The 13087-nt window shown below is 39.3% G+C and overlaps 1 protein-coding gene across 6 annotated transcripts in view; it reads left to right on the top strand.

The window, feature by feature from the left end:
- PITPNC1 (phosphatidylinositol transfer protein, cytoplasmic 1) overlaps positions 1–12663 on the top strand; it is a 261543-nt gene extending 248880 nt beyond the window's left edge. For 4 of the 6 annotated variants that reach the window (XM_018065380.1, XM_018065382.1, XM_018065381.1 and 1 more), the window contains one exon: positions 8026–12663. In XM_018065380.1, the coding sequence (XP_017920869.1) occupies positions 8026–8342 (317 nt within the window). In that variant the 3' untranslated portion in view covers positions 8343–12663. Of the gene's footprint in view, positions 1–4323; positions 4443–8025 lie in introns of all 6 variants that reach the window. The other 2 variants (XM_018065383.1, XM_013972268.2) reach the window with 1 other exon arrangement.

The raw sequence follows: 13087 nt of genomic DNA, 5'->3' as shown, positions 1-13087 counted from the left end.
CCATCATTTTGTTGAAGTCAAAGGGGTGTCAGACCTAATTCTTGATTACTGGACCTTCCTCTGACCCAGCCACTTGTTTAAGAGTTCCATTTTGACTTAGAACAACAACAAAAGAAAAAGTTACTTCTGTTTAGGCTGACAGGCCTGGAAATGGAGAGAAAATATTTGTGGAAGGAAATAAAATATGCCGTTGGATAGGTCATGGAATTAAGCTATATGACTCTTTATTAAAACTTTAATGAAGGAAAATTCCTAACTGCAGACATTTTGTTTGGTGGCATTGGTAGTATCTCTGTACATTCAGCTGACTTCTACCCGAAAGGCCTTTCAAATACACAGTCTTGCCTCCACTTCCAGTGAAATCTTTAATAAAATGATTGAAAGAAAGTTGCCACCATAAACAAAGCTGAAAGATTAAGAGAAGCTATTTGCAATATATGTAGCCAACGGAGGACTAATATCCACAATATATAAAGAGGTCCTATAAATCAAAAATCCAGCACTCAATAGAAAAAAGGTTAACATATGGAGATATGTTCACTTTCCATTAGTGGAAAAAGTAAGCCAGAGCAACTTATATCATAGAGTATACTATAGTATGATTCCATAAATGTGAAAATAAATGAGACTGTATGTGTGTGTGTAATGTGCATGTGTAATACATGCAAATTCATAGGGAAAAAACCTGTCAGTGGTTATCTCCAGAAGGAATCGGATTGATACGGGAAGTTAAAAGAAATCAAACTCTTTTTCTATATAATCCAGTACTCTTTGAATTATTTCTATGGAACATAATTCACACATTCGTTGTGTGATTCAGTAAGTAAATAATAATTGAAATCCACATTTTATAACAAAGCAGAAAATAGTTGAAGCAGACCAAGATTCATACAGAGGTATATTTTGCTTAGTTCCTGGTTTAAGAAATTGAAGGAGCTTCTTAACAAATCCTGAGTCCAGAGCTTCTTTAATAAAGCTGGGCTGGTGGTAGAGGTGAGGGTTCTACGCAGGCCAATTTAGTGTGACTTTCACATGCTGGAATAGAAGACTGGGGTCTGCTTGCTCTCTCACCTGAAAGAGGGTGAGAAGAAGAAGGACAGAAACGATCCTGCCAGAGGACAAAGGCAGGAAATCTTGCAACAAAGAGAATATTTATGCTGCCAGATGATCAGTCACCCTCTAATGGCCGAGTGTCAAAGATGCTGGGATACAGCTTCCTTATCAGAAGAACTTTGGTACTAGTTCCAGTAGTCTCTTAAATCAGGCCATTAGGCCGGTGTTACTTGTTTAAGAAGACTTCATTTAAGAAACTCTACTTGAAAAAAGTACATTATGGTCTTTCAGATCTGTAAATTAAGGGATAATTAAATTCAGTTATTTGCAAAATAATTGACCTAGGATTCCTTTAAGAGTTTATCTGACATACATAAGCACTGTTTTGCTGGGGACAGAGAGATCTGAACCTAAACTGTGAGAAGTTGCTCTGATCATTGAAAATCAATTAGTAATGAAGATGAATCAACTCCAAAAGTATAATCCATCATTGGGCATATGTAATTGAATTTACTGAAAAATTGACTCATTTATAGATTTCAAGGTAATACACTTTGCTGAAGCAAGATGTAGTGCATTCTATCAGATAATCTGAATAAGAACATTTTCACTTGATTAGGCTCTCCATAAATTACTGAGGAATACTGACATCATTTCCACAAGCGTGTATGGTATGAGAGGATAGTTCACGATTTAGACAAACATATTTTCCTTCAGCATTGGCTGGGACCAAATTATCGTTATCTTTTACAGAACTTCTTGTACTAGAAGGCTCATTCTTTTTTCTGTTTTTTGTCTGTTCATGGCAGTGAAAACACTGAATCCTAACCACTAGATCACCAGGGAACTCCCTAGAAATGTTCATTATTATGTGGTCTAATTGAGAGATTTTTTTTTTTTCTTTAAGATGAAGTTTTCTGCAACTGTTTCTTAACTCTTCATTTTAAAAAGGAGGGGATCATGATTCTAAAATCGGCAAATAACTCTTTTCTAAAGTGTATCTTCTTATACAAGGGCAAATTGATGGTATCCATCTTCTAATGACCCCAAATAATTGATTTTGAAATAACATTCTCTTTCTTTCTTACAGAAATAATTCAGATTTGATGTAGAAAATTTAGAAAATATAGATAACCAAAAGGAGAAAATTAAAATTTCAACTCCACTGTTAACATTTAGAAGTGTATCCTTTTGTTTTTTTCTGGCAAAAATGATTTATTTTACCTCCAATATTTTATTTAACAATATACCAAAGCCATTTCTTTATAGTGTTCAATGTTCTTATGCATCGTTTTTAATTGCTGCATAATACTATCAGGCCCCAGAGTTGTTTTCATTATTAAATCTTTCTTCACATCCATAAAACTCTTTGAAAGCCCCTAGTCACACAGTTTAAGCCCCTCTGTTAACATTGAGCTAATTAAAGATAAAGAATGATTTCCGTTGAGATTCACTAGAACAAAGAAATGAAGCCTCCTTTGTTTTTGTTTTTAAAATTACTAGCATGCCAGTTAGGGGGGAAATAACGTGTCTAATGAACGTATGTATAAAGAAATTTCTTTAATTTTAAACTTTTAACTTTAAATGACCTCAGTATTCATTCCAGGTATATTTGTGTTTAAGAACTTTTGATAACCGGCCATTGAAATTAAAGTGGTTGTATTGAAAGGATGTTATTATTGTTAACAAAGATGCCTTTGTTCTATTCACAAAACAGCATCTCTTTACTGCTTTGCAGTTACCTTGATTTTCTAAAAGAAAAGCATGCTCTTTGCTTGGCCAGACTGTTGCTTAGCATTCTTGATACCTACATTGCTTATGGATGGCATTTTTGATTAACGGTTTCAGGGTGTCGGGGTGTCACCAGCTAAATAATATCACCCAGGTCTGGATTTAGAGCTGCCCTCCATCTTGGCCCCAGACCACACTGAATTAATTCATAAACTTCTTGCAAGTCTGCCCTCTGGAATTGAAGAGACTCTCACGTGACACACAAGGACTGATATAAAAAGACACCAGACCACATGATGCAGAAAATACTAATGGAAAAATTCCAACTGTAAATACTCGCTCTAAATCCCCACCAAGCTAATTAGTGATCAAGATGGTAGCTTGATTAACCAGTTGTTGAGCATGTACCATTCATTGTAAAGAGGCATGAAGTTAAATTCTGCCAGCAGAGTGGCAGAGGAATCCCCATCTGGGGAAACTGCTAATGAATTGTTGTAAAATATCCAAGGAGTGGAGTGGGGAGTGCAGGATAAAGCGACAGAAACATTTAAAGTGAGGCTAATTATTATTTTTATGCATTGCACATACCAAAGATAACAGGTTCTTATTTGAAGTTTTTTATCCCTTGGATTTAGACAAGTTTTCTCAACCTCGGCACCACGGACATTCTGGGCCAGATAATTCTTTGTTGGGGAGGGAGGAGGCCTGTGCTACCACAGCCCTGGCACCTCCCGGCCACGTGCCAGTAGCACCTCCACCTCTGTCGTGACAACCAAAAGTGTCACAGAACCGTCCCCGGTTTAAAACCACAGGATTTAAGAAATTATTATTCTGAAATCCTGAAAAATCTGTAGAATCAGGCCAAAAAATCATAATGTCATGTGCCATTTCATTTATAGAACTGTGTGGGTGGAAGTAGTGGCAGCCCTCTTCGTGCTGTTAGGCTGGACTTGACGTTCAGGGTAGCCCTGCACTCTCTGACACCATGTGTTCTGTGCAAAAATACATCTCTGTGTGAGCATTGCCCCCAGATCTCACCAGGAGCAGTGGGCATCATTTCTCTGCCCTCAATGCCATGTCTCTTACAATAGCAATGAAAGTGTCCTTTCTGTTGAATGCATTGCTGTAAAGAATCTCCAAATCTACTTTGAAAGGTATATGAAAGGTAAGTATTACACCACACAAACCTGACCGTGTCCCTTACAGGGATCTTCTAACCATGCTTTTAGGAGATCTCAAGCTATAGCCCTGTCCACGAGCTAATACTTCCTACCCGCCTAACTCACTGTACAAGAATCACCCCTAAATAATCTCCATTCTTCTCAGCTCTAAGACTGTTTTGACTTAACTCCCTTGTATTCACTCTGCCTTTGGCTGGTTTAGCTAACTTTATGATTAACTCTTCATAAAGTTAGTGAGTTCCCCGCTTTTTCACTCCTCTCTTTGGCTTCCGCTAAGCTGCCGTCGTCCCCTAAAGTCTCCCCCATTGAAAGTTCGCCTTTAATAACGGAAGTTGCCAACGTCTTGACCTTCTTTCAGATATGACAATGGATGATGTTCGGGAATACGAGAAAAACATGCATGAACAAACCAACATAAAAGTTTGCAATCAGCATTCCTCCACTGTGGATGACATAGAGAGCCAGGCCCAAACAAGTGTATGTAGAATTTTTAAAACATGTTGCCCACTCTTTACCAAACGTACCCATAAACCCATCTTTGAAATGACTGCAAACGCATCAGTTCTCAAACTTCCACAAAAAAAATGTCATAGCCCAGAGGCTGTCGGTGAAGAACCTGAGCTGGGTCTTAACTGGACGGTGTTAACTCTTGCTTCCAGACATTTCTATTCTTTAAAGCCGCTTGACTCGGAGGTTACGTTGTCTTGGTCATAAAACCAAGAGCATAGAGAATGGAAACATTTTGTGGCGTGCACCACAGAAGAACAGAGGGGTAGAAACGGATGTCACACGAAAGCGAGAACATCAGCGCCAGTAACTTTTAAAGACATAGTTAACGTTCAGTCATTCGTTTCAGGGAAGGCTATTGGCTCGTCTGGTATTTTCAGTTTCTCTGCATTTGCTTTGAAATGCTTTCCATGGCTCTTTATGGCTGTCTTACCCTTGGTTCCTTTTTACTTAGGTTCCTGTCCAGATGGGGCTTCTGTCCATGCATACACACTGGCTGAGCAGTGAAGGTGGGGTGAGCTAGGTCTAGCTGGGACTTAAGCCTCGGAGAGCCTAAGGTTATTTAATGGCACGTTGGTGACTGAGAGCCGACAGTGTGCTGTCTACGTGCCAGCATCTTAAATAGTTTTGTAAGTCATCCGTGCTTATGAGGAAGAATTACAGATAACAAAGAAAATGTAATCACCAAGTCATTTTCATGTATCTTTGGCCAGAGCTGTGGTCTCTTTGGGTGCCAGCTTGAGCCCGCATGTCTGTCAGCCCCAGAATAATGCATATTAGCTATGTAAGAAATCGCCAGTGTAGTTTTAGGAAGTTGAGAGATGGCTCTTGTTGTGAATGCTTTGTGAAGACGTCTGGTTGCACCTTGTCGAGTGAACTGAGAGCATGTCTTGGGAATGTGCCCTGTGAGGCATTATGTGCTGCTACTGGGTGCATGTGGCAGCCCTTGAGGTTGAAATGGCCCTAACCCTTCTTGCATGCAGTGATTGGATTTGCAGAAGCTGTTTGGATCAGACTTAACTGAAGTGTTCCTCTGGAGGCGCTGGCCAGTTCCTATAGGAACTTTCTCTCTCCCCGTTCTAAAGTTAGAAGTGCTCATAAGGAGACCGTCCTTAAACTTCCATCACTCTCGGTTACCTTTTCTTTAGGAATGTTGATACCTGTCCCCTCTCAGCTGCTGTCTGAAAGCTGCTCCCCTATATACACATGACAAGACAAGGGAAACCAGAGGAGGGGGGAAGATGCCACGTCGCGAAGGACGCTACACAGCGCTTCCCTCAGTCTTAAGTTCTTATAGCTTACAGCTTAAGACCCTTAGTTTGGTTTTCTTTCCATTTTACTCTGATTATTACTGTTGGAAAGTCAGTTTGCCATTTAGACGGTGACACCTGGAATGGGTCTCCCCATGGGAAAGCCCGTGCATTCTCTGGCTGCAACTCAGAGCCCTTCCCTAACTTCAGTGTCAGAAATGCCCATCTCCTCAGAAGTTACATGATGTGGTGATCTTTAAATGCATACCACACGTGCCTTATTCTTTGAAATTCCATCAAATTGGGAAGGGTCATTGATTTTTCCGTATTTTTCTTCTCTATAATAATGAAAAAGTTGAAATCAAGAGGCTGCTGTCGATCACAAAAATTACATGGATGCTCAATAAATTTGGATCTACTTCCTGAGCAGAGACAAACTATATTGAAACTGGGCAAAATGAGCATCCATGGCCCCAGCAATAAGGGAATAACAGTCTCCTTTTCAACTGAGCGGTTTCAACACGTTTCAAGGAAGAGAACTAAGAGACTGAACGGGAGTGTAGAATCAAAATTCTGTACTTTGGGTGATTTCTGCCCCCTGCTGGATGTATGGAGTAGCGCACCATTCAGCCACTTGCAAAGAAAACCTGATTTTTCAAAGATAAACTGCTGAAATTCACTGAAACTTTTCTGAGTCTCAATTTTATTTTGAAATACCTCTCTTTAAAGAACTTAATCTTATTTCTTAGCTTATCTAATAGCCTTAGTGTTCTAAGTGGTAACTTTACAGGTACAGTTTTATTTCCTTTGTAAAAACGTCTCCCTTCCAGAAGATTTTAATAATTGTTCCCAAGAAATACTCTTAAGGATTTTTTTAACATATTTCTGGTTTGCTTGTATGTTATGATACGACTATAGATCATATATCTTAATGACAAATATTATGTTATGAATATTCACTCCATAGTTAATATTCCCAAAGTGTCTGTATGTTTCATACTGGTTTATGTAGTGTCATCCAACGAAGGCTCACCACCTAAGTCCATGGGAAAGGACACAAGTGAAAACAGGGGTCTCTGGGAAGATAAAACAGGTACAGAAGCCCATGGCCAGCAGGTTTCACCTTCTACACCAGGACAAGCTTGTCGGCCTTCACTCAGAGCTTCTTTAATTAGACCAGTTACCTGTTTTCCCAGTTACCAGTAACAAAATTGCCAAAGGATACCAGGGATAGCCAGACTGAGAGTAATAATAGAGTTCCTGAGAATGAGAGAAGAAATACCACACTCTATAAAGCAAATCAGTCCTAAGAAATGAGTCACCACTGTATTGGAGCACAGTGATATTCTTTCCATATATTATGTCTAATTGGTAGTAAGTGTGCGTAATACATTATTTAATGTATTTACATTAGGGAAGGCTTTGCCTTTAAAAGAATTTTTTTTAACTTTCTCACATAAGAACATTTCAGACATTTGGCAAGTCTGTATCATCTGACAATGCCCGTTAAATAAGGCGTCACTGAATTTATTTCTTGGGTGCCAAATAATGTTCTTTTTTTCTTTTAAATGAAATTCACACTGATTTTGTGATCCACTCTTTTTCTTCTCTGCTCTTTTTCTTTTTATGTTTCCTTGAGAAATTGTTTTGTTACCTTGGTTTGGGGATAATTAGCAAAGTTTGTTGTTGGTGTCCCATCTTACTTGTTTTTTCATCTGAAAAGATCTCAGGATGGATACATAGTTAGGAAACAAGTAGCTCCTAGAATGAAAAAAGTATATTTATTGAACAAGAGGATAACATGTTGAGAAATTCTGATAATCTGCCTATTTACCCTGTAAAGGTAAACTTGTCTTTTCATGATCTAAAGTAGTTGTTAATATGTATCATTTGGGGCCACTGATTGCTTTAATTACCTTGCTTTTGTAGAAAAGATGGCCAGGTCTAATAATAGCTCCATATACCACACCTTATCCACAGCACGTGGATGTACAGACACACACAATTTGGTGTGGTTCTATGCTCGCCTGATAAACTCTTCTTCAGAATACTTAAAGTACTCATTGAAAGTGCTTTGGAAAATCTTGGATGGATAGTCATAAAAGAATAATTTTTCAGAGGTCAGCCTCAGTAAAAAGAAAAAACTCAGGGTTTAGCATTTCAATGCTAATTTGGGCTAATAATCTGGAGAGACCCCTTACTCATAAGATTCTAATAGCTCCTTTAAACAGAGAGATGAATCCATTTCTGTCTCTTCCGAATACTTGCTCACTTTTTTTTTCTTTCTATTTTTTGCCTTTAAGACATGACAATGGATGAAGTCCGAGAGTTTGAACGAGCCACTCAGGAAGCCACCAACAAGAAAATTGGCGTTTTCCCCCCTGCCATTTCTATCTCCAGCACCCCCCTGCTGCCTTCTTCAGTCCGCAGTGCCCCTTCAAGCGCTCCATCCACTCCTCTCTCCACTGATGCACCAGAATTCCTGTCGGTTCCCAAAGATCGGCCCCGGAAGAAGTCTGCCCCAGAAACTCTCACACTTCCAGACCCTGAGAAAAAAGCCACCCTGAATTTACCTGGCATCCACTCTTCAGATAAGCCATGTCGGCCCAAATCAGAGTAACTTCCTATGAATATTTCATGGGGTTTTATATTTTCGGTTTGGGGTCTTGTTTGTTTGTTTTTAAGGATCTTCTGATATAGAAAAAGACTGCTTTGTCACTCAGACATGTCCCTTTGATCTCTTGAGTGTGCATGTGGTTAAGTAATTTCACACAGAATATGACTCCCTGAGGCTGCCACGCAGTGTCACATTAGATGTAAAATGCGAGACTCGCGAAGGGCAGAAGAGGTCTTCGGTGGCCGCAGCTGGTCGCCAGGGAGGAAGCCTTGTTTATGGGGCATTTGATGAGGTTGGCGTGGACTTCAAGAGTAAATAAATGAAAACTTTACACCACTGTGTTACAAGGTATAGTAAAATAATGAAGTTAGTTTCCTCCCATCAAACGTGTAATTCTCAAAAATTTTCTCAGGCATAACACACCTAATTGTTAAATTTTGAACTGCTCCTTACCAATACTTGAATACCAGGAGTTACTAAGATTCCTATTTTGGTTAGTCTGACTCAGGATTTGGGGCCTAATTAACTCTTTAAATTTTTTGGAAATTTTAATTATCAACTTGTAGAGGCTCCAAGTGCAATTAACAATAACTTATTGATACCTTTCACAGAATTTAATAAAAATGGCACTTCTTTCTGTCTTTTAATAACTTCCCCTTTGTGCCCTTGTGGCCTCAGAAATCTTTAAGAATTACATGAATACATATGACCGTAACAGACTGATATTGAATGGTTTGGTTTAGTAACCAAGAGACCCAGGTGAGGCAAATGTCTTTTTTTTTTTCCCTACAGGTATCAACGAGCCTTACGTCATTTGTTAAGATTCTCAGAATTTGCAGTTAATTGAGTAGAATTCATTGACTCTGCTCACTCAGAGAAGTTCAGGGTAAATAAAGTAAGCTGCCTGGACTTCAACACTGTCAGACTGTCTCCATCCCTTTAATGGGACAGGGATACTCTTAATAATATCTGGACCTCCCTGGGATACATTGCCCATCACTGGGCCTTAGAAAAGATTGTCATTCTCTTGTTCCTGACTTGAAATCCAAATATCAGGAATATCGCAAAAGTTGCGTCAGCACCATCAAGTGGGAGGAGAGAGTGAGCAGAACGGCTGACTCTTATTTATAGAGTAAAAAGAAGTTATAAAAGATGCCCCTCTGGCCAGCTTTCTTTTCTGAGGGTCTTAGTAACGCAGGATTAGACTCCAGGTTGACGGGAGATGAGATCATTCACCAAAGTGGCAGAAAGCGAGCTCTCTTTTGATCTAAAGAGAAAAACCTGCCACCTTTGCACCTCACTGCCTTTAAACACAGAAGGAGGAGTAAACAGAATCTAGCATTTGTCCTCCAAGGGAGGAAGAGAACAAGGTAATTGGGCAACTCCAAGGCCCCAGCTAGCCTTCCTGACCATAACCTCCAACCTCAGGAAAGGGACTTTCCCCAAACACAGATTCCAAAGGAGACCACATAGGCCAAGGTGCGTGTCCTCTTCCTCTTACATGGGCTCTCAGCCAGTGGACCCTGCCTGCTTCTCTCTCTCGTGCCCAGCACTCTGCGTAGTGTCCTTCAAGTTGACAAACTCTCCCAAGGTGCAAGTGCTGGCCCCAGGAGCCCAGCACCAAGTGTTCTAAGTCATATGTCAGGTTGTCAAGATCATTTCTTAACCTGTAGGTTGACATTTAGCTTAATAAATATATAAATAAACCCAGAACTCAAAGGAAACCCATTGCAAATAGCTTAAATCAACAGTGCATCTCTTCCCTAAGAATGATAGTACCGCAGTAAGACGCCCTCTTTGCATGGTATGGTAGCATGATTTTTGCTTGTGGGAAAACTCGATCTTTTATCCAGATCTCTTGGACTTCTCAATGGCTCCCTTTCAACACAGTAGTACTTAACAAGAATGTCTGGCTTTAGGAAGCAAAATTCTCCTTTCAGAAGACACTTGCATACTGTATGTATCTGCTTAACATTTGCAAGCTGAAATCAGATAGGGTGGGATCATGATATTCGCATGGAATGGATTTGTTTTGAGCACATTGTTAGCACATCTGACACCTAGTTTTTCTGTCGATGGCCATTGCTCATTTTCCATTTTTGTAAAGTAGCTTCCTCTATCAAGGTCAACAATTCTATATGCTTTAGAAAGCTAATTCCTGGTTTCCTACTGTGAATTTTCTTTCTCTTATAGCCAGTACAATACCACAGACATTACTTGCGAAACTATCACTGATAGTGTGATTCTTAGCCAACAAATCTGTGTGGTCTTAGAGTATGTTCAGTTTTTCTGTCTAAACGTGGTTCGTGTACATTTTCAAAGGGGGGAGGGGTGCAAATATTCTTTTAGCTGCTTCGAATATTTAATCCAGTCATCACAAGGCATAAATGGCTTCAATATTTTACCTATCTTGATTTTCAAGTGTCATTTCACAGTCTTCATACATGGATTTGTTTCTTGTGGGGTACAAGCCTGCAATGAATGTGTATATAGAACATTACTAATTCCTATAAGGATGGAAATTAAATGGCTGCATGATGGAAACTTAGAAGAAAAAAAAAAACAGAAACTTGAATTAATTAAGCATGTTTTGGGGAAAAAATAGAATCTTAACTCAGTGCCTCTGTCTGCAATGTGGAAACCTTCAACTTTGTTCACCAAAATTGTATTATACCTGTATATATATAAATATAATATGGTAAATCCAACACCATAGTTTTAAGTCTCTGGTAGCCAAATTAAAATAATTCCACAGAATAGCATTTATGTTCACCCCATCTTTGTCTTTCATGTTAGTGGAGACCATCAAAATGAACATAAATTTCATTACTTTGGATGGACTTCAAATTACAAAATGCCCCTGTGCTTTTCATTGCCTGTCGAACAGATCATTGCTTTAGCTGTGCTTTTCCAGGACAAGAAGGCCTCAGTGTTTTTACTGCATAAACTTTGTCAGAAGTCAGCTCTGAAGACCTTTCATTTTCCTACTTTTGAGCTAAAATAAGGCAAAGCAAAGAAGCATAACGACAGAGGAGTCCATGACATTCTTCAGTTACCACGTTATAACTGAAACCATATGAATTTATTTGTGAACTAATTTATAAACCCTTCTGTTTTGGTTTTGCATTTGGGTGTGGGGAAAATGGCTTTAATTTATTTGAAGGCATTTATTAGCCACGTTTTTGGTTGTGAAAATAAATCTCTAACTAGCGCAATTGTGCATGTCTTATGTAGACACTTAAAAAACACAACAGGACTCCCAAATGTTATTATATGGTTTTCTCTCAAGACACTATAATAAACAGTGACCTAAGAGAGTAGATTCTGACACTTCTCGAGAAATCGTTTTTCCATGAAATTCATGGCTAATGAATTTATGTGTACTTTTAAATCCTACTCACCTTAGCTCCTCTTCATGGCTCGAAGATGGCTTGTCACCGGCTAGCATAGGTCAACAACAATTGTACTTTTCAGAAGGGCCAGAGTATAATTTTACTCCATATGTGATGCGTATTCAGATACTCCAACACAGAAGGATTGTTTAAATAGTTTTAGTCTCTTTCTGATCATCTGGTTCAGTAGGCTGGGTGACAATATGCCATCTGAGCCATAATTCTTAAAATTAAGAAAAAAAAATCTGCCCAGCAACTGCAATTGATCATAAATAAACTGTTTAAAACTATTCTTTCCTGATGAAAACAAAATGTTACAGAAGAGCACAGCAATGGCATATGGAGGCAACACATACTGGGTTCTTCTGAGTTCTACCTTCAAAACAGTCTGTTTCATTTGAAATGTAAGTGTTTAAGCTTTTTAGGAGTTAGTGCAATAAGAGAATGTGAATATGTTGAGACCTTTCCAGATGCTGTTATTAATTATCATTTTGTTGTTAACAAACGCTCTAGGATAAGCCTCTCTCAGTGTTTTTGCTTAAAATCAAAAGCCTGTCTGTTGAATTGCAAGTCTCCCCTCAGTTTCTGTGTGTTTCCAAGAGAGGCTGTTTGAGCTGATGCTGTACCTGTGCCACTCACAGGTAGCTTCAAGTGTCAATCTTAGTGTTTACATTGCGAACTGGGATCTTGATTAGTTAAATGGTCGATACACCACTGCCACAGCTGAAGGACCAAGTTCTGGAATGCACAGTGCCATAGACAGCAAAGCAAACAGAAGTTGATCTTCACACATCTCAACTGTGTGAGGAAGCCATCCTCCTCTGTCATTTTGCAGCCGTTTTGTGTTTTTGTCCCAGTTATTTATTATTGATAATAACTTACTTTTTCTTACATTCTGTTGTAAATAAAGTACAAACCAATCTCCTTTCCAAGTGTATCTTCCTCTCTCTCTTTCTCAGCTCTTTCCAAGGGAATGCTGACACATTGGGAATTTGTGGGTTGATGGGGAAAGAAGCTATCAAGGGAGAAAGAACAAGCCAATGGCCGGTTCTTAGACCCAGTTCTAGGTGACTTGTGTGCAAAGAAGTATCTAATAGGTATCTTCAGGGCTCAGCCCTTGGTAGGAAATGCCTGGGTGCCAGTTCTGTCCAGCTAAAAAAGTCGCCAAGGTGAGTCTGTAACCTAGTGGGATCCACCCAACAGATCCTTGGTTCCCACTCATCAAATGTGAGGCAACAGTCTTGAGTGATAAACAAAAAAAATCTCCCCAAGGTAATCTGTAGGAACACCACCCCAGGGGAACACCAGATTCTCTCCACAGCAGAGAAAGCCAGTTTGAGTTGAGCTGAAATCACT

Source organism: Capra hircus, chromosome 19, assembly GCF_001704415.2.
Source record: "Capra hircus breed San Clemente chromosome 19, ASM170441v1, whole genome shotgun sequence".
Taxonomy (NCBI): domain Eukaryota; kingdom Metazoa; phylum Chordata; class Mammalia; order Artiodactyla; family Bovidae; genus Capra; species Capra hircus.
Note: the sequence above shows the minus strand (reverse complement) of the source record. Positions and strands in the feature narration are given on the sequence as shown.